The sequence below is a fragment of the Pomacea canaliculata genome, linkage group LG11 (genome assembly GCF_003073045.1).
Source record: "Pomacea canaliculata isolate SZHN2017 linkage group LG11, ASM307304v1, whole genome shotgun sequence".
Taxonomy (NCBI): domain Eukaryota; kingdom Metazoa; phylum Mollusca; class Gastropoda; order Architaenioglossa; family Ampullariidae; genus Pomacea; species Pomacea canaliculata.
Window position 1 is genome coordinate 18121129 of NC_037600.1, and position 26597 is coordinate 18147725.

General features: G+C 36.6%; 2 protein-coding genes across 5 annotated transcripts in view; one reads left to right on the plus strand and one right to left on the minus strand.

Annotated features, from left to right (window-relative positions):
* The window catches only part of LOC112575534 (aspartate--tRNA ligase, mitochondrial-like), a 41459-nt gene that overhangs the window by 7988 nt on the left and 6874 nt on the right, over nucleotides 1–26597 (minus strand). For 3 of the 4 annotated variants that reach the window (XM_025257469.1, XM_025257468.1, XM_025257467.1), the window contains 11 exons: nucleotides 26139–26237; nucleotides 25660–25783; nucleotides 23185–23231; nucleotides 22470–22541; nucleotides 19721–19825; nucleotides 18186–18365; nucleotides 17162–17242; nucleotides 15070–15132; nucleotides 1574–1726; nucleotides 670–724; nucleotides 16–96 (listed from right to left, as the gene is read on the minus strand). In XM_025257469.1, the coding sequence (XP_025113254.1) occupies nucleotides 16–96; nucleotides 670–724; nucleotides 1574–1726; nucleotides 15070–15132; nucleotides 17162–17242; nucleotides 18186–18365; nucleotides 19721–19825; nucleotides 22470–22541; nucleotides 23185–23231; nucleotides 25660–25783; nucleotides 26139–26237 (1060 nt within the window). Of the gene's footprint in view, nucleotides 1–15; nucleotides 97–669; nucleotides 725–1573; nucleotides 1727–15069; nucleotides 15133–17161; nucleotides 17243–18185; nucleotides 18366–19720; nucleotides 19826–22469; nucleotides 22542–23184; nucleotides 23232–25659; nucleotides 25784–26138; nucleotides 26257–26597 lie in introns of all 4 variants that reach the window. The other variant, XM_025257471.1, reaches the window with a different exon arrangement.
* On the plus strand, nucleotides 2031–15054 carry LOC112575533 (toll-like receptor 8). The gene is made up of 7 exons (XM_025257466.1): nucleotides 2031–3857; nucleotides 4618–4707; nucleotides 5061–5740; nucleotides 6224–6777; nucleotides 7328–7579; nucleotides 7843–8050; nucleotides 9271–15054. Exons 3-7 carry the CDS (start codon nucleotides 5192–5194, stop codon nucleotides 11044–11046), a joined length of 3339 nt encoding a protein of 1112 aa, XP_025113251.1. The 5' UTR covers nucleotides 2031–3857; nucleotides 4618–4707; nucleotides 5061–5191; the 3' UTR covers nucleotides 11047–15054.

A 26597-nucleotide genomic window follows, 5' to 3' on the forward strand; every position in this document is an offset into this window, starting at 1 on the left:
TATGCATTTACTTACTGCCATCTTCACGAGGAAGAAATAAAGGGAAGTCTTGAATCCAGAGAAAATGCATCTTCTCTTTGTTTCTCAGAGTTACACCTAAAGAAAATGATTAGAATAGGTTGATATCCAAAAGAAAAGTTCTCTCTCCTTCATTTTGTTCTTCTCTTTAGTACACACAATAATGCAAACATATGATTCTTCCAAGTCCTGCTTCCAATCCTTAAATATACACAGTTACTAGAGGTCTGTCCAACTACTGAATTTAAACAACAATAGCACCTTATTTCATTTCAAAGTAATGTCCTTGGGGACCTCACACACTTCTGCCTGTGAACCTGACACGGAGCAGCATAACCAAATATACAGCTGACATGCAAAATACAAGTATCTAATTCATGCCCTACTACCTACGTACAATCATTACCTGTCACTTTACTGTACCTGCTGCTTCCACTTAAAAAAAAAAAACTGGTAAAAAAGAATCCCAAAGCCTAGTGGCCATTAAGATGCTGAATGTGAGCGGTTTGCTGTGTCTAGGAGACAGTACCTACAACGCAAAGCCCAATCCTTCTACTGCTTTTTATTTTCTCTAGGAAACAGCCATGTGGCATCCATTTTATGCCTCCAAACACCCAGTAAAAACCAATATTGCTAAGAAGCTGTGATTACCTTTCTCTTCCATTTTGTCTGCACACTTCAGACGGACCTTTCCCAAAGCCATGTGCTGGAAAAAAAATTAAAACATCTACATAAAAATGCAGCAAAATCAACAAATTGGGTTATATGCTGTGGTACTTTAAGGCGTATTTTTGTAGTTCAATGGGGCCTGCAATTTCCAGGTCTCTGCAAAAGCTGCTTTAAAGATTTTTAAAGTATGTTACCATCAAAATTATAAATGTTTAGCATTATTTGGGGCTTACATTAGTAATCAGTAAGAAAAAGGAAACAAGGAAACAGTAAACTCAAAGTGAGTGTTGAAAAAACAATGAAAGTATATGTTCAGGATGTGAGTAAGGCTTAGACTGCATTAGTGAGACATTTTAACATTATTTTGTACAGATTTTTGAACACATCTTCTGCACAATGGCATTTATAGATGTAATAAGATATTTTCTCATTAAATGGACTTCAGCTAGTGGTCATTATTACCTCCATCATAAAAGACTTTGGTAACACAGTTACAGGAAACCTGGGGCCACGTGTACAGTCACACTAAGAGGATGTTAATACTGAGCAATCAGCTAAACTTCTAGTATTTTATATGCATTTTAGCAGACTGCAGATGCAAAGTGTTTTGAAATGTATAAATATCTGGGCTGACACAAAAGAGAAAGGCATGATGAAAATAAAAATTAACTTTTTTTTTAATCCTTTCATGGAAATGTGAATGTTATACTCTCAAAACATCAGATGATCATGCACTAACTGCTGAACTTGATGTTTCTTCCATGTTAGCATTTCTTAAGTATCTACATCTCACAACAGCTGCGTTCCTATAGATAGATTTATCTACAGAAACAAAAATATGGGGAAACACTAGAAAAATTACAGCCTACTACAGTGTACTCCTCACCGGTTCATATTGGTTACCAAAACTAAGAAACAAAATGTCTTCCTCTTCCAGTTCCAACATGGCTACCAGCTTCTTGTGATGTTTTTCAAACAGATGTTTTGAAAATAATTTGGAAGTACTGGTCAATGCTTTCACTTTGGTGGCTAAAAGGTTCTGTGACAAGAAAAACAATATTCATAAACGTTAATAAATTTTTTAAGTCCTCGTAGTATTTCTTATTTAGAAAACAAATGATTTGACTTCTTCATGAAACTTTCAGGTAACTTCGTTATTTGAAAAGTTACAAAATGTGTTTCTGGATTCTTTAAAATATTTAACAGAAAGCTAACATCAATTGGTCAGTGGTCACTTCTCCTTTGAACACTCAGACAAAAGAGTATGAGATCCATAATATGGAGGCAAGACATCTATGTGATGTTATCCACACACACACACATTTATACAGTGCAGCCAGGTGCTGGAGATTGAAAGATGTCACTGGATAAGCATGGGAAGTAGCTGTGCTGCAAAAATTTCTCTAGGTGTGAAGCTTTTAGACAACAGCAACTGTTTAATCTGTTGTGGATTCTGATTACAACAATAAAGCACTTCAGTAACATGTGGTCTCCATATAATGTACCAAGTTAAAAAACAAAAATGCTAAATTCATAAATATGCACAAATTATCATGCCAATTAAGGCTTAGTTCTATGTGTGAATATTTGAGTTGATTTTTTAAGAAACAACTTTGGAGATAAAAGTTTATTATTTTTTAAACTATATTAAATGTACAGAAAAGAGCACCAAAAGCAAATTATTGACTTAAATGACATAACTCAAAGTTTAAATAGAATGAAATAACCAAATAAAAATTGAACATGATAATTAAAATTAAATATAACATAATGCAAACATAATAAAATAACGTCTGGAGTGACCCGTTCTCAGTCCTGTATAGGACAGATGAAACAGCAAGAAGTGGTCAGTTAAAAATATTCTTCTACTTCTATACCTCAACCTGTCTGATGTGATGTAACTGGCTCAGGTAGGCTGAGAGTACAATGGTGTACAAATCTGATTGGCTGATGTCCTAAAACTGAGAGGCTTGAACTTGAAAGACCCAGAATCAGATGAAAATTTTGTAACATCTGGTTCTGGATTCTATCATGATAGGGTATACCAATGGAGTAGGTGAGGCATTTTGCATGCTGGATTGAGTCAGTGTTGTGATAGCTAGCCACAGAGTTTCAAGAGGTTTTTACTTGCCAGCAAATTAAGCTAGTTCAAAACAAGCAACAAAATCTTACTCAAAAACTGAAATCACCATTCTTTTTCAAAATGCCTTGAAAGTTCATTAAGACTTTGTTCCACCAGTTTCTAAGCTACATTTCCCTGATTATGACATATTTTGAATGATGATTTATATAAGTGTATGCAGTTCTCACTAAAATGAAAGCTGTACTGTATAATTTACCCACACGTGAGTGTAAACTAGCTGCTTCATGCAAAAATCTTACAGTCATTCCTTTTGTTTTGCTTTTAAATGCAAATAATTCTTTCGTTATAAGATGTTGTGCATGGAAGTACTAAAAACCCCCCTAGTCTGTTGAGCTTAATTTAATTACTACAAAAACTTTCAAACATTCACATCTGTTCCCCACCTGGTTACTAAGCTGACTGAACCAAAGTAAGAAACTGAACCAAATTTATGTATTAAAAGACAAAATGCATGCAAAATTTAAAGGAATAACACTCTGTTGTTGGTCACCAGGCACTAAAATCTAATGGTATATAAAAAAATGTAAGTGAAGTCAGAGGTAATCAAGTCTTTTGGAAATAGTTAGGGCACATGGGGTAAATGTTGTCAAGTTTGTAAAAGTGCACATTATTTGTCAAGCATCCAACCACAGTTAAAGCCATTTTCTCAATGTAACTTGCTCTCTGGCATTAATCTATATTTCTACATTGTTTCTTTGAGTCAAGCCCCTTGCTGGATTGTCTGCCATGTGAGAAGAAAATAAAGAGATAAGCAGCCGAGGCACAAGCCTTATCTATGTTTGCACTTCCTTTTCATTACTTGGTCACACTCAGTCTGACCTCTTTATCAATATCACAGCCACAGCCTCGATATCCATGTAATTAACAAAGTGATAAATACTAGTCTCACTTATAGGTACCTTTGATTGGGACATCACAACATTAAATGGCAAAACTGCAAAGTGACCCATTCTCTTTCTCTTGGTGTGTGCAATTACTCTTCTGATAGACTAGCATAACTCTACATGGACCACAGAGTGAGAAGCTAGTAAGTATTTCTATAATTACCTACATCACTGATAAATAACGTGAATGTCATTTTATATAGACTGATATGTAGAAATAAGCAGAGAAGGGTTTAGGCTATTGCTAAGTTGGTCAAGTTTATAGGCTCTTTATAATGCCATTAAACAGTATCTCAGATTGTTATTCCTTCATATGTTTTTTCATCAAATCTGTGCCATAGTACGCTCATGCACTTAAAATACCATAACATATCAAATCATGCAGCAGACAATCATAAAATATCAATAATGTGCGAAGGTAACAGACTTCACAGAAACCATCAGTAGAACCAAATGGTGATAAAAAGACTAGCCAGAGATTTACAGCATCCCAGAATGGAGAACAGCTGTGGTCATGTTAAACCATTAAATGTAGTCTACATCCATCACCCACCACCTCTAAAGACTTTGAGAGACTGGTTGGTGTAGACCAGAAAAGACTTATTTCTAAACACACATGTTCACGAGTGCTCACACACACTTAACAAAAGAGGATGCTTCTTTGCATCAAGTCTGCAAATGATGGGGAGGGGGGGCTGGGTGAAAGAGAGCCTTGGGAAAGATGCAGAAAGCTGGAAAAAACCAGATAAGCTATCATGTTCTGCGACATTCAATCTTTGACCTTTCCTTCTATCCCTATCCATTTTCACACTTAATACCACTCTGGTATCTGCAAACATTGTGTGGCTAATTGCCCCACTAAAATACCCACTCACTCTTATGTTTTGATTTTCTTCATGCCAGAGGAGGTGTCTACACCAGAGATATCCTGCCGGAAAATACCGTAGGACAGAATACTATTGAATGCCCATTAGGCTTGTTTCACTTTCTAGGGTAAGTTAAACAAAGCACTTGTAAACTTTCATGTGCATAATTATATGTGTGTTTATATAAATTCATGTGTTTAAATATGTTCATGCATGATGAATGTGCAAATATTTTCTCTTATGATGCTGTTTTAGATTATTTGTTAACCCAAACAAAACAAAACGAAAAACCAAATTTGACATTTGTTCTTGTTATGCTGCTCAGTCTTCATTGAGACTCTTCTATGCTGCCTCAGAGTAAATGTATTACAAACACCATGATCTTTTACTTTTCTCTTAATTCTTATACTTGAATAAACCAGTTCATTATTAACCAAACTTTTCCACTGCAAGAATACCCTGTTTCTTTTTCTGTTTCAGGAGCATGCTCTATTCATGGTTGTGACTTCTGCCTCTCCAAATAGTGGATATTTTGAGAGATCCACAGTTTAACTTCCTTTGTATTCGTTTCTTGCCTCTCTATAGTGGACACAGAGACTAATAGGTGAAAAATGAGGCAAATGTTTTTCAAGAACATCCAAATGTCAGTCACACAAAGTGGCACAGACAAAATGACAAAAATTAGTTCTTGCCTTGTAACATTCTTGGCATATTATATTATATTTTTCCTTTTAACAGTGTCACTTCATGCAGAAACATCCATAAGCCCCTCTCTGTGCCAGGGAAATTGTTGGTGCATGAATATCAACCGCTCTGTGGACTGCTCTGGTCATGGACTTTTTCGTCTACCCCCACTATCCAGCCAGATTATAAAGCTGGACCTTTCAGGAAACTTACTTGGCCCAATGATCAATGGATCCTTTGGATCCTTGACAGAGCTACAAGAGATTGATCTTTCAGGAAACATGCTCTCACGCCTGTTGCTATGCACATTTGCAGGGTTACTGCATCTTCGTCATGTGAATCTTCATGGAAACAACCTAAAAAGTCTTCCTTCCGGTCTTTTCGCAGACAATGACCAGCTTGAAAGTTTGGATCTAAGTCACAATGAATTTGAACATTTGCCTGATTTGTTACTGCACGGTATTCCAGCTCTTCAGGTAAAATATTAATTCCTAATATCTACCTTTATTCTATGAATATATTGCTGAAAGGTACAGTCTCTTTATTTATCAGGGAGACAACAACCCAATTAATTTATTTTGAATGTTAACTTTGAAAGTTTAAGTTTCTCCGATGCTTAATGGTTTAACAGGTGGAACCCACCTCCAGAAAAAAAAAAGTATGACAAATGATTAAAAATGTACAATATATGTATGAATAACAAAAAAATAAAAATTGCTTCATTGGCTAGTGGAAAATGCTTGGTCAAGTTCAGTTTATGTAAAGTGACTGAATAAAAGAGGAAACAAAATTTTCTGGTTGCTAGCAGAGTAAAATCAAATGGAACATGGGATGAACAATGCAAAAGTACATTTTTAGAAGAAAACTGCATATTCAGCAATTCACCTTTACCACTAAGACTCAAATGCCTGCTGTCATCTATTTATGTATGACTAATATGTACATTATATTCAAAACAGGTGCTGAATATCTCTCACAATCAGATCACACAGCTGAAACTGGGTCTTCGCTTCCAGCCTCTTACTCGTTTGCACATTCTTGACTTCTCTCACAACCGTTTCTACAATGTGTCTAGCGATGCCTTTGAGATGGCTAAGAACTGGGAACCATTGGTGCACAGATCCCTGGACATTTCTTATTGTCAGATAGAAAACATCGCATCAACTGCTTTTCAAGATATTCCTGGTCTTACTCATCTCAGTCTTGCTGGGAATGATCAACTTCCTTTCCAACAAATTACTGACCTTTTGAAAGAGCTTGAAAACTCAGGCTTACAGTCCATAAATCTTTCCAACATGTCTGTATCTGATCCAGCCCTATTTTCTACTGTCACCCTCATGGCTCTTCTTAAACTAGATCTATCAAAAAACTTAATCACAAGCATACCCGCAGGAACTTTTGGCAACATTCGCAGTCTGGAATATCTAAATCTTAGCCACAATCTTCTGCAGCAGATGGATGAAGGTCTTGGAGATATGACTAACTTGGTGGACCTCAGTATTTCCCACTGCCGGTAAGACAATAATGCCAAAACCAATGGCATAAATGTATACATCTACAACAATCTCTACAGCACAACAGAGAGATTAAACTGGTGTGCATAATTGTATTCATAATTATAAACATAGTGTATTCTTGTAGAGATACACTCAAGACCAAAACACTAGCGAACCCTAACTTTTATCCTCCACAGCAGTTACTTTGAGTGTCTGCTTCACTGATAAGTGCACAAAGTATGGCTGCAGCCATTTACTGGCTCCATCCAAGTTCCAGTAGTATCAAAGTTTCCACTACATTATAAAAAGCAAACAACCTCAATAATCAATGCACAACTTACAGAATTAGCTCAATTATTCTTTGAGGTATTTTCATATGTTGCCATATACAACTAAGACAAAATGCAAAGTGGCTGCCACTAATTTTCATGTTTCATGCAAGAAGATATATTTCTATTTCAAAACAGCCAATGAATACATTATTTCTTGTCATCATTATTTGTAACTGCAATTTTTATTTACTTTCTTAATAACATATATGATGCCTGCTCATTACTTTCTTTGCAGGCTAATGTCATTTAAAGGAACCCATATTAATGGGCTGCAGCGCCTGGAAATATTAGACCTTTCCCACAACTTTCTCTCAGATCCAGCTGATGTGGACCTTTCTTCTTTACAGAAGTTGAGGATTCTAGATCTCAGCTTTAACAGGCTGCAGGCATCTGTGTTGCCAGGCAATACACAGCATCTTGTGGTTTTGAGTTTTGCATCAAATAACTTGACCAGTCTTTCTTCAATGCCAAATATGCAAAGTCTCAGGTTTGTGTACATAAGCCATATGTCAGCTATTTAACATCTCTCTTACACACTCACACAGAGAAACACAAGCAATGCAAAAATCTTACAATCAAAAAGATTTGAGCACTAAAGAATACAAAATTGTACAGAAAAGTGACAGAGAAACTGATACAGCCACATCTGACCACATTCATTTTTGTTGACTTTGATTTACTCTTCCTCACTCCAAAGACCAATTTCAACCTTATACTCTCCATGGGGAATTATTTTATTATGTTTCACAGGTTCTTTGATGCAAGAAAAAACAACATTCAAACAATTGGCCCATTTCTCTTCACTGAGGCAAATGGAGTAATTTCAGCTAATTTCAGTCACAACCAGCTCACTGATGTTGACCATCGTGCTTTTCTTCCACACTCACCGAAGATAATTGATTTGTCAAGCAACAGATTGACTAAAACAGAGTTCTACAGTCTGACTTCGACAACTGAGGTAAGAATTTAACCTCCACCCCTAAACACATATACATTAAAAAATATTGCTAACACCTAACAGTCAAGAACTTGTACAGCAATGCACCTAAACCTTCCACCTCTGATCCAGCCTAAAAATTTAGAGAAAGGCAAGGTCGTCAGTTAAAAAAAAAAAAGTTAAGCATGCAGCCAGCAAATACATCTCATGCACCTTCACACTTAATCACTTGTACTGACTGTTGGGTGTAAAGAAAGTTATACTTAGTTATTGAAACTACATCCAGTCTGCTGACCTCACATCATGCTGTAGCTCAGATATCATGCAGGATTATGGTTGCTAATCCCCAGTTTGGTATGTCTGATAAAAAGTAGTCAATACATCTGTGCAAATTAATGAAAAAAAAGATCAGTAAACTCAAGTTCTACAATGAACTTGACAAGGCGTTTAGAAAAAAACTGCACTGGCCAGCTCTCTGGAAAAATTGTTGACTTCGAGTGGTTCAGGCAGGAAATCCAGAGGCAAATATTGTGAACTAATGTTCACAATTAATGGATGACCTTTGGCAACTAAAAATTACTTTGTCATAAAGGATAATTGCAAAGATTTTGTAAATTAAAGCAAATTTACATTTATTCTAAATTGTGATTGAGGGGATGAAATTTCAAAAAAACAATGCTTACACTTGCTGCATTTAGGATAACGTGTTTGACAGAAAAATATAACTTAATGTAAATTGTGTATATAGCATTTAAATAATACATATTTGTTAGTTAGGAAAACTGCGGGTTTTCTGATAATAAAAAAGAAAAACAAGAAGTTTTGCCTGCCAATACAGGTTCCATCAGATAATGTGTGTGGTGGAAAAAAGACAATATTGATACTTTTTTCTGGATCTTTGGTGACTTTGAAAACATCATCCCAATATGCATGTTCTCATCAATGGTACTGACCATCAAGTAATGACAACCAGGTAGCACTTCTATGTTTACCTAAGTTACCAAGGTTTTACTTCTATGTTACGTAAAACAGGACACACACATATATTTATATATATATAAAATAACAAAATCAAGTCTACCATCTAACTCTAATTTTTATGAATTTTTAGAAAACATTTAAACAAGAAGCAAAAGGCAACACTGATCTATTACCTTTTTTAACCTTCATACCTACTTATCAATTATCTTTTTCAGTTGCAACACACAAACAACTAAGAATAAATAACTGTTTCATTTCAGTTGTATTTACACAACAACTACCTGAAGGATTTGGATCAACAGACCTTCTATGGAATGGATCGCTTGAATATTCTTGATCTAAGCTTAAACAATCTCTCGGTTATTCAAGATCAGACCTTTAAGTTTCTGCGCAACCTGAAGATCCTCCGTGTGTCAAATAATATCTTGCAGATGCATGATTTCTCTCCCCTCTTTCATTCTCTTCAATCTTTACAAGAACTTGACTTAGGTCAGAACAAAATAAGTCTCATCAATGCCACATCCTTTCAAGGACTGTTTAGTCTGACCTCACTGTCTTTAAAGCTAAATGATATCAAGGTCATGCCAGCTGAGCTTTTTGACAGTTTAGAAAATTTAACTGAACTTGATATCTCTGGGAACCCTTTTGACTGTGGCTGTGACCTACTCTCCTTACAAGAATGGTTGAAGACAACAAAAGTAAAAGTTAAGCAGCGATTTGATTTGAACATTACAAATACCTGCAAAACTCCAGTTAAGCATGAAAACAAACTGGTAACTCATTTCTCAGTAGATCAGTTTGAATGCAACACTAAAATGCTGTACCTAATAGTATTTGGTTCCATAGGTGGTTTTGCAATCATCAGTGGACTCGTTGGCAGTCTTCTCTGCCATTACTGCCGTAGGCAGCAAAGACACAGGTCTAGAAAAAACTTTGACAGAATAAAACAAGAGAAGCATGAAAAACAACAGAAGCAACTAGGAAGAGTTAATACTGCGTACAGATCCAAGCATACAGACATTCTTCCAAAGCAAGATCTTATCAATGGCTGGATTGTCTCTCAGCGTATGGACTTTCCTAAAAAGCCTACTGATCTTGCTCATCACAAAGAAAGTTTATCTCCTTACTGGAAAACTCCTCCGCTATCAAGGCCCACATACCATACTAATGGAGGGATTGACAGGCTGCAGAAACGAAAAGAGTACAGAAAAGATAGTCACTACTATATCCCTAATGTAAGATATGATTCACTATCCCAATCACCTTCAAAGATGTTAATGGTTCAGTCTCCCTTTCAAGGCCAATGGCCAGTACAACAGACTCATCCAATAGCCCCTCCAATGGTAAGGCATGGCCAGTACAATGAAGCTTATCACCATACAGACCACAAGCAACCCTCAGAGAGGATGAACACTCTTGCTACATCTTACCAACGCTTACCAAGGGAACTGTCAACATATCGTCAAGAAACTGATGGCTACTTCACACTTCCTTACGTATCTGGAAGGCAAAGGCCTCCATATGGTCCATCATATCCATATAGAATAGTGTATAATAAGAACACAAATCCACAAATTCACTCTTCTCGTACTTTTCCCAAGCCACCTCAGTCAGGACGAGGGGACATTACAGTTAGGGAAGATCACAGTAATTGTGCTGATGAGATGTTTAGGAAAACTCGTCATGACAATCATGGCCAACTATCTGCTGGTGAAGCAAATGAATTTGAAAAGAGACAAACAAGAAATGCCGATGCTGCATCCCAAAAGCAAGATGAAGAAAAAAAAAATCTTTCTCATAAACGGTGGGGACTTCCAAAGGATGACAGCTCTATTAAGCACAACACTGTAAACAGCAGAATGAGTGACAGAGATGCACCAACTAAAACTTTACCAATGAAACGTGGAAAAAGTGAGACCAGAATAAATGGACACAGGCGTGACGCAGAATACCAACATGCGATGGAGAATCCTGTTGTACCAAGGACACTTTCTTCGCCAACTTTGCTGGGCAACAAAACCTCTGACTGGTTATAATTTGCAAAGATGTGCAAGAGCAAATACTTTCTGCTGGAAACCCTTGCTTGTACAGCAGATCTGGTTTCAAAGAGAAAAGCAATGCAAGGGAATCTGGATCAGGTGACCTATACTTGTTTGCTCCTCCAGGGATTAGTAAAAGTACAGCTTTGAAGAAGGAGTGCAGAACATTTTAAATATAATTAAATTTTGAAATTTGCATAGATCAACCTTTTCTATCCAAGTCGATCATGACATAGCAATTTGAAAATTCAAAATAATTAGGTGTATCCAATGGTCTTTAAAGAAAAATGTACAGTTACACAAACCACATGGTCTTCATACTGTCTAGTCATGGAGCCACTGATTCATTAAATTCATTCATCCCTTAAACTATACTAGCAATATGGAATATAATCTACCCATACTGGTTGTCAGGGTGAACTGGATAGATGCCGTGATTGACAAGGCTTGCAACTTAGGCTTATCTTGAACAGCAGCAAGCAAATCTTGCAAAGTATAGCCGGTTCATTTCTTCATGTTCATGTTTCCAGCCAGTGTTTTGTGTGTGCCTTGGCATCAACCACCTTCCAGGGTACCTTGATGGGTGAGAGTCCTGTGCTGATTCAATGTTACCATATTAGGGATGGGGGTTTCTTGATGGCTCACCTAGGTAATGACCATGTTCCATTTAGATTCATATTCATTTGTCGTGCACCACAAAGAAGATTTGGAGCAATTTCTTGAAGCACTTGGTACTGATTGCAATCATCTGAAATTTACTTTACTGTTATTTAATGCTTGTCAGGATTTTCATGAATTTTAATCTCCCTTTCTCATCTGATCACTGCATACTATATATCCCAAAACGGAGGATAATAAAACACACTGCCCCACCATCAAAGGCAGGCTTGAACTTCTGCACAAAAATAAGAGAAAGAACTCACTGCGTGTCCTGTTAATGTAGCCAACCACGCTGAAAAAAAGGTGGACAAGCCAATAAAGTGTTCTGCATCTGAAAGTAGCTGAAAGGTAATATGACTTTTATACTAAGGGTGAGCTCAATACTGCAGTAACCAAGGGATGACCCAAATGAAGATGTCTATTGAACAGCACACAAACATTGGTCCAAAAACCCAAGGAAAAATATTGTCACAAATAAGTCTTTATTGCCTAAGCCACAGCCTTCACCATATAATTGGACAGTTTACGACAGTGGACTCCAAAGGAGATCAAACAACAACACAGAGAAGAATGTCCCACCCCAGGATAGTAGGTGCCACAGTTTGGCGAAACCAACAATCAAAAAGCAACACAGATAATCACCACTGAGAACAGATATAATCAATCCAACAATGGATGCCAAAGGCAAAGTTGATCCAACAAAAATGCAAAAGACCTCATGCTCAAACTTATGGAGGGTGTGCTTTCCTATAGGCTGCGTTTGGAATTCACTCAGATTTAATCTCTTATGTTATCTGTGAACAAAGTTTTTTTTTTAAAAGTACCGAAAACTTTATTAGCATACACTAGAAATTGCACTACTTTTACCCCATCATCATTGTTAACAGAAATGTTGGTTTTATCACATAAATTTTATTTACTCAATTAATTTGCCACAGCATCTGTACTGTCAGTTTGCACTCAGCAGGCAGCTATGAAAAAAATGCCATTACATTAATATAATTTTCCAATATGGGAAAAGGAAAAATTTTGGTATGGAAAAAAGTACTTTTTACCTTCATACAATTGTTTGAGATTAAAGACTTTTTCTCCAGCTTATATTCAGATGATGTAAAAATCATTTTCAAACAGACATTGTAGCCATATAGAAAAATAGGTTGACTATTGTACATTATTGGCTGTTGTATATCATGTACACAGACAGCAGTAGAAGTAATGAAGAGAATTGCTATATTAATAAATTCTTAGATGATACCACACTGGTAACCTTGTTGCAGGGACATAAGCAAGATCATGGCCATGCATTATCAAATTTTGTACACTGGTGTGATGAGAACTTTCTGAAATTAAATGTAAGACAAAAGAGATGATAATAAACTTCAGAAAAATTAAAGATGGTGCTGTTGTTTCCAGCATAATACATGACAAATCTGCTGAGATTGTACCTTAGGCACTGTTTTTCATTGCCAGCTTAAGTGGGATGTAAACAATAAACATATTTAAAAAGTGGCCAGCAAAGACTGTGCCTCTTCTTCACAAGCTAAATAGTGTTTTTATTCAACAATGTAATTTTAAGGTACTATGATGATGGTCACATAAAACTTTAGAAAATTGTTGCATGTTTTGGTTATAATAATTTTCATCCATATCAGGATGTACACTTTGGAAAGATTAAGAAGCAATTTCAAATTTTTTGCATATTATTGTAGTAAAACTTGTCATGATGCTTCTACTTATACACTAAGTGAAAAGTCTAATGAGTACTTTTTCTTTACTTTCCTTTCCCCTCCAACCTATCACGTATGGGTCAACTTTAAAAAAAAAAAAATCATCAGTTTCCAACCAAAATATTCAGCAGTTGGTACACCTAGCTTTCATGCTTTCATCACCGGTAAAATTATCTCCCTTTCTTGCCACCAGAAATGGTCATTCAAGTGTATTTTCATAACAAAAAGTTCATTACTTGATGTCAGAAGGAAAAACAATGTGATGTCTGGTTTGACATTGAATGTCTTCAGCAGTCTGTAAAAGCTAGTTCATTACTGATGGGTCATAACAGTGATTATGACTGCTGTTTCCACAGAATGTTTCATTGAATGTAACAAAAATATAAGAAATTCCCAATGAATTCAGCTTTCATAAAATGAAACTGCATAACTATTGACAGGTTAAGCATTTTTACTGCCAGGATTTGCTTCTGAGTTTGAGAGGTACAGTGCTTTCACCTCAAGATGATTCCATGCAGTTTTGGGGGCTGGGGGAATGCGGAGAGGGATTAGGAAAGATGAAGGATTTGTGATTACTGTTAAGACCTGGAAGCAGTTGTTATTATGCTCTTAGGGATCAGAAGACCTGCCAAGTCTGCAATGGTGGTGTACTACATTGGTTGCCAGATCCCTCATGTTGCACTGCTTTTATACTATCATTTAGTTTTTGATACCACAAATATTTATACTGTTTATAATGTAATTTAATTTCTATTTTGCTCTGTTACTTTATCATTTTAAAAATTCATTGGTTTATGAGTTTTGTTTAGTTAAAATTGTTCAATGAAGACCATATCTTGACTATTGTTTGCATAATTAACCTCTTTTTATATAATGAATATTATCTTAAAGTTTTTAGAATTTGATTATATGTATGGTTTATCTGTATCCAGACATTTAATTGTTGTAATCAATTACAAAAAATTTTTGAGTCCACTTTGTACTCCTTTTATGCTATTAAAACTGATTCTTTAAGTCTAGATGGATGGTTTGCAAAACATCTTTACAGTAAAAAAAACATTATTTTCCTTCGAACATAGCAGATTTATATACAAAATGTGTATTTTTTAGAGTACCTCCTTTTCACACTCACAATGACAAAACATTCTGAATCATAATTTATGTGTTGTATCTGCTTTTTGTTTATAGGTAATAATCATATCTGTGTGATTTGTGACCACAGTAATGCTTTGATGAAATGGATGATCCAAATATCAAAAACTGTGGCATGACATATATAAACACTTTTTTGACATATCTTGCTTCCTTTATGATTATAAATTAGAGAATATTCAGATGGTATGTACTATTTAAAGAAGTGTCTATTTATTTAATTTTATGTGTTTCTAATCTTCTTGTGATTTTTTTTTAAACAGAAAAAAATTGATACAGTTTTAAAAGTTATCATTAGTGTAAGGTTAATGTTGAGAATGTGCTTGCTTATCTCTTCTACATCATTCTGCATATGAACATACATGTGCATGCACACACACACATATATCAACAATTACATACCAAGCACTGCACACAACAAACAAACAAACAAAAAAAAAAAAAAAAAAAAAAAAAAAAAAAGAAATACATTTCAACTTACCGCTGAGAAACCCTGCTTACTAAACTTCACAATATCGTCAACCTCCTTACTGGAAATATATTTCTGAAAAAGTGAAAAAAATATAGTCATTTCTTACAAAGGCTAAAAATTATAAATAAATAAAACTTATCATGAAGCTCTGTGTGTCATGAGAGTTTGCTTTTGTCAAGGTCTGTATTACTGCTTATCAATCACTTCAGTCTAAAAACTGCTTTGCTTGTAGTCAAGTTCAAATTAATGGTGCAGTTTTGTATTTAAAAGTAAATCCAAGAGGACTAAAACTGAGTGTTTTCCAGTTATTTATTTGGCATGAACATCAGCTCTAGAGAATATGTGGATGGTTGTGCTCAAATACTCAAAGACAAAAGGCATGTCTGTTGCCATTTCTTTCAATAAAAAAAAGGGTAAAAGCAACACATGAATGCATGCGTGTACAATTGCCCTAATATATCTAGAAAGGGGTCTCCTTCACAAGCTTGACTGGAATCTAAGCCAAGAAAGACCCCTGGGGATGTGCCCTTCAGTCTTGAACTGTGTGAAAAGATTAAAAAAATCTCCAGTTAAAATCATCAGATACAGTGTTCAGCTCCATGAAAGCATTCCAATCCATACTTGCAAGGGGAGTTTTGCTACATTGTATTTAGCACCAAACCATCAAGTGAGGGAAAGTGAAAGCTTTGGCTGAAGAGGGTGAAAATGTAAAGATTTCCACCCCTTTTTAAGGCAAATGCTCAGCTGTCCACTGCAGGTGCAGTCAGTCTCAATTAGCATTTTGATCAGATTCCAAGAACATTTGGGACCCATTTTAGTCTTTTTTCTGGTATGGAAGCTAAAAAGAATGTTCCAACTGACTTTTCTGACTTCTATTTCAAGGAAGACAGCAAGTTGCAAACTTTGTTTGTCCTGCGTCACCTGCTTGCCTCTGGCCTGCAGCAGCTGATTGTCCTGTACTTTGTACTCACAGGCTAAGTCTGCACAAAAGTGGTTATCTGACAATCTCCAGATTTATTCAGTTCAGGCCTTGAAGGATCTCACCAGCGTGGTAACTAAGCATTTCTAAAGGAGCTAATGAAAAATGAAGGCTTTTCACATCACCTGATACTTGTCCACTCCCTTTGTCAGCATTTATTGCCTCTCTAGTTTCAATGCTTGCTTCGTTGCTTTGTCTCTGCATTCAGTGTGTTAGGGTCTGGATTGTGCTCGACATCTGGACACCTCAACCAGTTCATTCAGTCCTCAAAACCCATAATGGACAGCAGTGTCCAATAAAACACATCAATTTGGATAAAAATGTTGGACCTTCATGTTTACCTTTGGCTGCATTCGTTCTCCTATTCAGTTTTGAAGCTGGATTGTATACAATGTTTTGAAATGCGAACTGATGGCTCTATGGCCAGATTCCACTCCGGTGTACTTCTCCAGCTTTGACAGCGACCTTGAGCTGTGGTGAATAAACTTAAGTGATGATCACCTTTTGCTGTTTAATATAACCTTTCTTAACATTCTCAAGATTACTCAAAATTCTCCTGATGTCACCAACCCTTGTTTTCTCGAGTCATCCCCATTAAATCTGCAGTGATCACCCTTTACTGCTGGAACACAGCGAATCTTAGCATAGTTCTTTGTTCCACATCTTTGTGACTATTTTGTGGATCTTGTTCAGCACAATGAGCTTGTCTATTTGCTGAGATATTGTGCTATACAAATGAAATCATTATCATTATTATAATTGTAAACATATCTGTTATACAATCCTGATGTCTGTGCATGGTGATGTTTATAGTGATGTATCTTAAGACCAGAATGGGTGTTCTCCCAAACTCCTCTGCTGAGTAGCCTGGGTAATAAAATAAGCAAGACTATTTTTTGCTCTTTTCAGAAAAAAAATTATTTCATGAATGTCAGTCTTTACTTATTAAATCCATTCCTGTTGTGGGGGGATGAAAAATGGGAAATATTCTTAGGCATCAAAGTAAACACACACATACACAAACACACATAAAATCACAAGTCCGCACAAAAATGTGGATTAGAAATTCTTTAAGAGTAAGATTTTAAGATCCCTCATAAAAGATTTTTAAAAAATACATACACCCCCTTTTGGTATACGAAGACCTTGAATTACTGGTGCAGGTGGTATCTCTTCCGAGAAGATTTCTTTGACATCCTTAATCTGTAAGATTCACATAGGACAAGGCTGAAAAGTGGCAAAATTTAATGAGATTAAACCTCTTGCACAAACTTCATTACCATATAGTTGGCAATAATCTATGCCACCCCTCTCCTTCGTTTTCTACACTGGCTTCCCATCTGTTCTCGCATTCAGTACAAACAGTCCGTGCTGTTTTCATTTCTTTGCTGGCACCTGTCCTGATTATTTCTCTGTACTGCTCTCCCCTTAAGTCCCAGCTACACAACTCTGCTCCTCGTCTGATGATCATCTCCTTACTCTTCCTGTCACCAAATTAACAACATACGGCCACAGGATTTTTAGTTATTGTGCAGCAAAACAATGGAACTCTCTCCCTTTCTATATCCGCACCTACCCACTATTGAATCCTTTAAACATGCACTGAAAACACACCTCTTCCACAAATATTACTCCTAATACCCTTTCCCAAAATGCTAGTTCTTTTTCACGCCCTTCCTTTTGCAATATTGTGTTACTCTCAGCTTTTATTCTTGTTATTTGGTGCCTATTTGTGTTTTCTGTATTTGATTTTATTCTTCGTTTAGTACAATTGTTTATTCTTTCATATTTGTTTGTTTTCCTGTCCCTCATATACTGTCCATGTTTCATTCTTGTTCTTAAGCGCTAAGAGCATACTCCTTAGGAGTGTATGCGCTTTACAAATTTTGCATTTATTATTATTATTGTTAAATTATTTTAGGAATGGGACAAAACTATAAAATAGTGTCAGCGTTACAGGACTTAAAAGAAAAATAAAATAAAAAAATAAAATGTGGGAAATTTTGAAACTCTGCAGAAGTACTAGATGATTCAGTGAGACTCATCACTTAAAAATTTAAATAAAATGATCTTGAAAGCACTGATTGCTGTGGGAAAAAACACATCACAGATGAATAAATGCTAGTGCATTAATGGTAATACCAACCGTCCATGAAAGTCTGGTGTCCGGTTTATCAGTACCATACAATGACATGGCTTGATGATAGGTCATACGAGGAAAAGGCACCTGGAATGTTAATTTCTCCTCAGGCCAGGATGATGACAGTAAACCTTCGATGAGGGATATTATTCCTTCTTGAGTCACAAAAGACATCTCTATATCAACCTGCAGTTCAAAAAATTTTTTAATAAAATGTTCTTCCTCAAAAACGTGAGGCATTCAATGATATTTCCAACTCAAAGACTAAGAGTATAAATGTAAACTGTTGACAAAAACTTGCTTCCTGAAACTACACAACCAACTGGCCAACTTAATAAACTAGATTCAAATTATAACTACTCTCTTGCTCACCAATCATGTAGATGCCAAGCATGCAACCATGATACACACATGGACACCTATGCTCATTTATTAAAATACTCTAACACAATGTAGCACTTAAAAATCAGAATTTAATTTGGAAATGTGTTTCTTTATTAAATCATTAGTACATTAAAACTATGGTTTGGAGTCGGGTTCCTTTGCCTAGCAGGTTTGAGGGAGGCTGCTCTCCGCAATTTTTGTATTTTTATTAGTTTGTTGTATTTTGGTGCCCATTGTGTAGACTGGTGCTTTTCTCATTGCATCTTTGCTGTGCAGGACTGTTTGACTTTTATTTTCTTCTGTGACTTTCAGATTTTCCATCAACTGCCAATCTTTTCTGCCTAACAGTTTCTTCTGAAGATCTTGAAGATCACACAGTTAGTCCTTTGCTTTAAGCATTTTCATCTACTTTGTGATTGCATCGATACCAGCAGTTTTCTGGCGATTTCAGCTCTGTTGACCCAAGTGTCTATTGATGTATTTTTCATTGCTACTGATGACACAATGTAATTGTGATCTGTAGATTTGAACTCAGGGACATTGAGAGCCAGCACGGACCCGAGACAGATGACTTGCTAAAACAAGTAGCTGGTCAAGCTCATAGATTCAAGAGTGACAAGAGGCTAAAGACAGACAAAAGTTATATCAGACAAATCAGTAACAAAGCATTGTGCTTATTCCTAATCTCCACTATCTGATTGTCCACTAGCAAGTCAGCTTATGACATCACCTTCCCACCACTGGCAGAAAACAAGGTGAAGGTCTGAAACTGTAGCCTGTATCTATCAGCTATATACAGGAATAGACAAAGGTCACAAAGATACAACCACAGTGCATCTAGCTCAGCAAAAGCCAACAGGACTTCAGGTGGCTGTTAAACGGAACGGATTGATCTAGAAAACTTGCATCACAAGTTCTCTTATGTACAGAAAGAAGTTGTATTAACCAGGCAGTTACAACATGAGAATATTCTCCCACATTACTGTAACTTCGTCCATTGCCATGAACTGTGGAAGTCATGCCTAGTGCTCTGAGTCTGCCTATACAGATCAGCATATTACAATTTATTATCTCTGAAATACATAAAATAATATCTGCACATGTAAATGTATGTGTATTCATACATTTACATGCTCTTGAAATATCGAAATAAGTACCTGAGTGAACTCTGGTTGCCTGTCTGGCTTTGCTCCTTCGTCACGATAACACCGTGCTATTTGAAAGTAACGATCTATGGCTCCAACCATCAAGAGTTGCTTAAACTTGAATCAGAAAGAAGGGAATATGCTAAATGTTAATAGCAAATTTCTCTTTTAAATCCCGACAAAAAAATTATAAATGATATTTTCCTGAACGGGGGCATGAAGAATACTAATTTAAATATAAAATTTTATTTTACAGTCAATATGAATGTAATTATCAATCTTTACAGTGCAGAGTTTGCCATTGAACCACCAAGAAAATGTAATTTTCAGACAATACATGTTGTGACTGAAATGTAAACAGTGGTATCAAGCTGTACATTTTATGTATATTCTTCAACATAAAATTATCCATCTTTTCCTTGTTTACTGCATTTTGCCCTTTATAAACACTTGCTGCACACTTTAAAAAAAAATTCTTAAATCAGTTTTTTCCACATCTTGAGTAGATTATGTTGTGCGCTATTAATGGTCAAATGTATTTTCTGAGTAATACAAGAATCATACTAGAGATAAACATCCACTGAGATTCTCTCTTATGCAACTCCTCTCTAGGTGTGTTTCACTCATGACTCTTCTGTTCATACTATCCAATATTGAGGTAATGAGATAAGTATCTGTGTGGTCTCAGATGCTAATGAATCTGCCCTTGATAGAGAAGCATGTGAAGTAGAAGACTGGTGCTCTCAGAATGGTCACACACTTAATGTTTCTAATGTAAAAAAAACTGGCCTCATATTTATGAAGCACATTTACCCAGCCTGTTATGCTACCAAGCTTGATAAATATAGGATAGCAGTTAGGGGATAGTGGCTCAAACCTCCCATTCATGGACTTTGGATACCAACTAATGAACTGAGAAAAACCTCCAAAGCCAGTGCACAATACACAGTTACTCCAAGAGCCATGGGAGGATATTACATGACTATCTTGGACCCCTTCCTTCAGGACAGTTGGTACTTGTTGTCAAAGACTACTCGTGTCAGTACTGTGAGATAGAAGTAATGAACAAGACCATAGAGCTGAAAACACTATTAAGGTACTTAAGACAATCTTTGACAGACATGACATGCATCAAATGATACAGACAGCAGTCCTGAGTTCATTTCAGAAGCATTTGAAGAATACATGAGGAACATTGGAGGCAAGCATATAAAAACAACTCCCTGATGGCCACAAGCCAATGGAGAAGTTGAGAGAGAAAACTAGTCACTACTAAAAAGGATGAGAATAGCTCAAGCTGAGGATAAGTATTGGCAAGATGAAATTTAGTACACGATGTAGTCCAGCTAAGCTAGTGTTTGGTTGGAAAATTTGTACAAAAATTCCACAGCTGACTTTACAAGTGATCAGACAGGAAATCCACAACTGAGATGCAGAAATTAAAGGAGTGACAAAATTGTATGCAGACAAGAAAAGGCATGGAAAAGAACCAGACATAATGCATAGTGATCAAGAACTGTTAAATGGAAACTGACAAAATGAGAAAATGAATACACCCTGCTTCTCTAAACCATACACACTGATAAAAAAAAGACTGGAAGTAGAGTAACTGTGAAATGACTGAAAGGAACTCATCTTTCATCCTACAGAGAAAGGAAGAAAAAATGAAGAAGATTGAAGATTGAAGGCTGAACACAAAACATTATACAAAGCAAACCAAATGACAGAACAATACTGCAACAAACTGTCAATCTCCTATTATCACTAATCATGCAGTGACTGTCTTTATTTGAATGAAAAGAAGAATAATTTCTTTAACCTAGTAATCACACAATAGGAACATACTCCAATAAGAGTCATGATTACACCAATGGTTTTCAAAGTCTTTTGGACCGCAGACCACTAAAATAAAAAATATGGCAGACCACCAAGGACTAAAATCATTCTGTACTGTGAATTTCAAATTTAAATTGTCACATTTATTTCATTAAAATTCAAATCTATACGTACTTTTGTGACAGTAGTATAGTAATAAGTTGACATAAAATAAAATACTTCGCAAAGTTTTTTATTACTTAAAATATTGATGCGATGAATATAGTTGTTTCTGATGAGATATTAAGGTGATAAACATTACTTTTGTGACATATATGATAACTGTCAGCCATGGATGTCCTGACTTATGCGTGTGGCCCACAAGTAGTCCACAGACCACACTTTGCGAACCACTTGATTACACAACACTACAAAAGTAAAGTTCCCTTTGTTGCAAGTGTAACCAACATGTCAGTCTCTGATAGCTACGTAGGGTTGGGCTAGTCGTACAGGAATAACAACAAAGATGGCATTTCCACACACTGTAGTTTTTATTCAGTGTTTCAGTCGGCGGCTGGCCTGCCATCTCTCCACTCTCACTTGCAAATCCAAAAAGCCCCTCTCCACTGTAAAGCTACGCTACTTATTCTCCCTACAGTCAAACTTTCCGGAACAATCCAACCCCTTTCCCAGCCCACATGGCGCCACTGGACACAACTGTCTGGTCATTGTTTCCCCAAGTGGCTCAGGCACCTGCATAACTCCTGATGTAACAACAACCCAGTAGCCACTGGTGGGCAGCTCAAGGCTGGTTATTACACATGCAGCCGGCGGGAGAAAGGGACAGTCCTGGGGCTGTTTGATGCCGACTCTCTACAACAATTACATAACTCAGTACACTACTAGAGTGCTACAAAAGATTCACAGTATTTAAAAAACATATTACCTGTTGTGGACTCTGGGGCAGAGTATAAAACTTTCCTGGATCACGGGTTGGAACTAAAAATTCTTTTGCACCCTGAAAAATGAAGATAAGTCTTTGTACAAACAGAATCAAAACATCTTCATCACATAAATTCACAAAAATTCATCACACGTTAGTAATTTACATCAAATTATAAATCTACAAAACTTTACTTCACAGGCCATATCCCCACAAGTAAAGCACCCTTATGCAGCACAAGCAACTGCAGTGATATTGTTAACTCAATTGTGATGTCATACTTAAGGAGCCATATGGAGGTGCAAGGGGACTGATCTGCTTGACATGCACTCAAACTTACAGCAGCTGCATCATAGGCTAGCTGTGCCTCATAAAATTCTAGTATCATTAAGTCTATTCCTCTAGGGCTCTAGGCGATTCCAGGGAACTTCATGAAAGTTACCAAGCAGAATTTTAGCCCTTTAATGTCAAATGTGCTACCAGACTAGTTTTCCTAAATTTAATGCCTCGCATTGCATTCTGTTTTGCTTCTATACATCTGCACATAGCTGAACTTAAAGTGCACAAAAGATCTTTCTATGTTCCAAAAGTGTGTTCTCAATCCTCCCAGCATTGCAACTCCAGATTTGATGGATTTTTCTATCTCCTCATAAATCATAAGCTGAGTAGTAGGTAAACTACAAGATCACTTTACAAAATACTTTGTACACCAACATACCCCAGGGGTTCGACGAAACAATGTTGGTGTCTCCACCTCCACAAAATCTGAAAATGAATGAAAATTTTTTTTTATTGTTCAGCCAATATAGCACTTCATAAATGCTTTTGGTGCATCTATAACTTTCCAAATACACAATAATAATAAAAAATGTGCTCTGCCACTTTATAAAATCAAGAGTGCTAATCCATTTACAAAACAAACAGCATAAACAGCAGAAGCTGCACAACAACTGAAAACAATAAAAAAAACAAACCCAAGGTTCCTGGCTGAAGAAGCCTACTCTGGATCTGGACATGAAGTCTGGTAGCATAGCTGAATTTTTATGAATCATTAGAGCTTCTGTCTTTTTATCATTAAGTTTTAATTTATTCTCAAACATCCAAGACTCTAGGATGAATGTTTTTAGAGTCTGAAGAGCAGTGTGTGGCATCCTAGAGAAGGTAGAAGTGTACAGTTGAGTGCCATCAACAAGCAGCATGAAACTGAACCAACAAAAACAAAGGCTTCATGTATAAAATAAACTAAATTGCCCTAGTATGAGGGACACCTAATGCCAACTGCTAAGAGTTGTCCATCAACTAGTATGGCCTAGGTCTTACTTTGAAAGTAGGACTCAAACCATGATAACAAAACCTGATATACCTTAAACAAGCATGAGGCAGCTAAGCAAGATCAAAGAATCTATGTCAAAGGCTGCTGACTGGTCTAACAAGGTGTGCACCAACACTTGCCCCTCATCCAGCGAACACAAAATATCATTAATGACCATCAACATGGCCATTTCTGTGTTGTGCAAAGTGTGGTAAGCAGACTGGGACTGAGGAATGAGACTGTTAAAATCAAGATTAGCCAGCAGCTGTTTCCACATTGTTAGAGCTTAAGAGAAGAAAGGCAAAGAAATGAAAAAAACTTGTAGTTTCAGACTGCCCAGAGCATCATGAAATAAAGGGAGATGATCACTCTGTAATCAACTACTTCTACTACAAAGGAGAACGATGAGCGAGTGCACACAGAGGCAGACTTTGGAGGTGGCGACTGGGACAACTGCCCCAGGCCCTGCGCCTGAGGGGGGCCCCATGATAGTAGATTCTGGTGGTATGGTATAAAGCCAACATTTACGGCTTTTGGCCCGGCATATGACACTTGCCCAGAGCCCTGCAGGGGCTTACGTACTGCTAAGGTTGCCTCTGTTTTCCCAGTTTTCAGGAGCCCGAAGCAGTTTATGTTAAATAATAAAAATACTACCATTCACACACGTTTGGATGGACATACAATTACAAGCTTTAACACTATGCCACATAACAATCAATTGTAACAGGTGGTGTAGGAGAACACAAACTATGGAGGTGATTCAGCCTTGATTTCTTGTGGAAATGAATGGTATTGGCAAAAGTGAGTCAATGGCTCTGTGCAAACTCTAGGAGTCTTTGGCCTCTCTCGTTGTTTTGTCAAATTTCCCCACCTTTTCTATCCATTGCTGGTAGGCATCTGGGCTGACCTTGGCATTTCTTTCACGCAGTACAACAAGGATGTCCTATTTAGGTACTGCCTTTGCAATCCTATTTAGGTGTTCGTAAAACTCCTCCTCTTTGCTGTCTCTGTGTGTGGAAGGGAGAGCATACACTTGGTAACATTGTGAGGTCTGGCAGAGATGCAAATGGCAATCAGAATGCCAGATATGGGTGTACAGCTAATGATGACTCTGACCATGTACTAAGAAGCCCATGTCATACTTAAAGTGTGGCTAAACTCAAACCACAAAAGTTGAGTTTATTTCAATCCTACACCAGGAACAAAATAAAATAATGATAAGCAGCATCAGATTTACTAAATATCACTTTTAAAATATTGACAATGCATAAATATACTGCAATTAGATAACTCTGCAACCAAAAGCATACACTGCTGACCCCCACTCGTGGTATGATGTCATGATGCCCTTCAAATGATGATCACCTGTTTGCAATCACATGGACACTCAACTCTGGCCAGTACTTTCATTGTGGTAAGCCTTTGCCCACTGATACACGTTAGGATTTGCTGAATAGGTTTACTCCCTTAGCCTTTATAATTTCCAAGATTACCCAGAAGACAGTGGGACCATTAGCCCTTGGCTAGGGTGCCCAAACATGGTCAGCACTGGCAGATTGTGCTGTCCCTTCATACAAAAGGCGAGAGCAGAAGTGGCAGCAGAAGACTACCTCATGGCTTCTCATACTGATGTGATTTATCAGAGACTAGAAAATGCTATCCATATAGCAATATCAAAAACTGTTGTGAGAAAACTAAATCTATGACACGTACCTACTGCGCCCCACTTGAGATCTGCCATTCCTTTACTCACAATTTTTCGAAGGGAGTGAATTCATAGAAAACATTATCATATATAGGCTGAAATTCTTCCCTCTCAATTTCTCACAGCAATGTATCCCAACCTGTCTATACATACTATGAAATATGCATCTGACATACCATGCTTGTTTGTTAGGAATTCTCGCATCTTCATCACCATTCTTGAGCGCAAACGCAAATTATTCTGCATCAGTGACTGGCGAAGATATAGATATCTGTATTCCATTCTCAGTGACTCTTTTACCTGAGCCACAAATGGAAAAAAAAATCTAGATAGGATTACACACATATCAAATTCATATACACAATAATATACATATTAAAAATTAAAAAATATAACGCTTTAGTTAAATTTGTAAAAAAAACAGAAGGGCACACTAGGTTATAAAAATGCACCACTCAATTTCATTTACATCTAAAATATCTGACTTTCATGTTTTTCCAATGGAAGATATATATGAAAGACATATGCCAATTATTTACCAGGTCATTAAAAGTGGAAGAACATTACGAGATATGAACATTTTTAGACTTATAAGTTTTATCAAGAGGAAGCAAACTTTAAAAAGACATTCAAACTTGCTAATCAGAGAAACTACCTTATGAAATTCCTTTAACTCAAAAGGCAACTGCAGCTGACGAGGATTTAGCAGCCACAGATCTGAAACTTCCACTTCAATTTGTCCTGTGGCCATTTTCTGCTCACAGCACAATAGACTTGGTTTTTCAGAACAGTAAATAAAAAGGAATGATTCAGAAATATTCATGTTCAATTAAAAACAAGTGTTGATATCATATTCTACTGTTGTTGCTGTTCTTATAATAAATTTGCCAATAACTATCAAGCAAAACAATTAGATGTTTTACTTTGGTCCTTGAACGTGCTGGTTTAAAATAACAGTTCTATTATCTGTTGTTTCCAATAAAGAATTATGCAAGCAAAGAGCAAAGAATAAAAATGTCCATGGACTGAAATGTCAATGTCTGTGAAATTCAAGTAATCTATAATATTACAATGACCTATCAGACAAACATGCTGGCCAGTAGTGGTTTTTTGG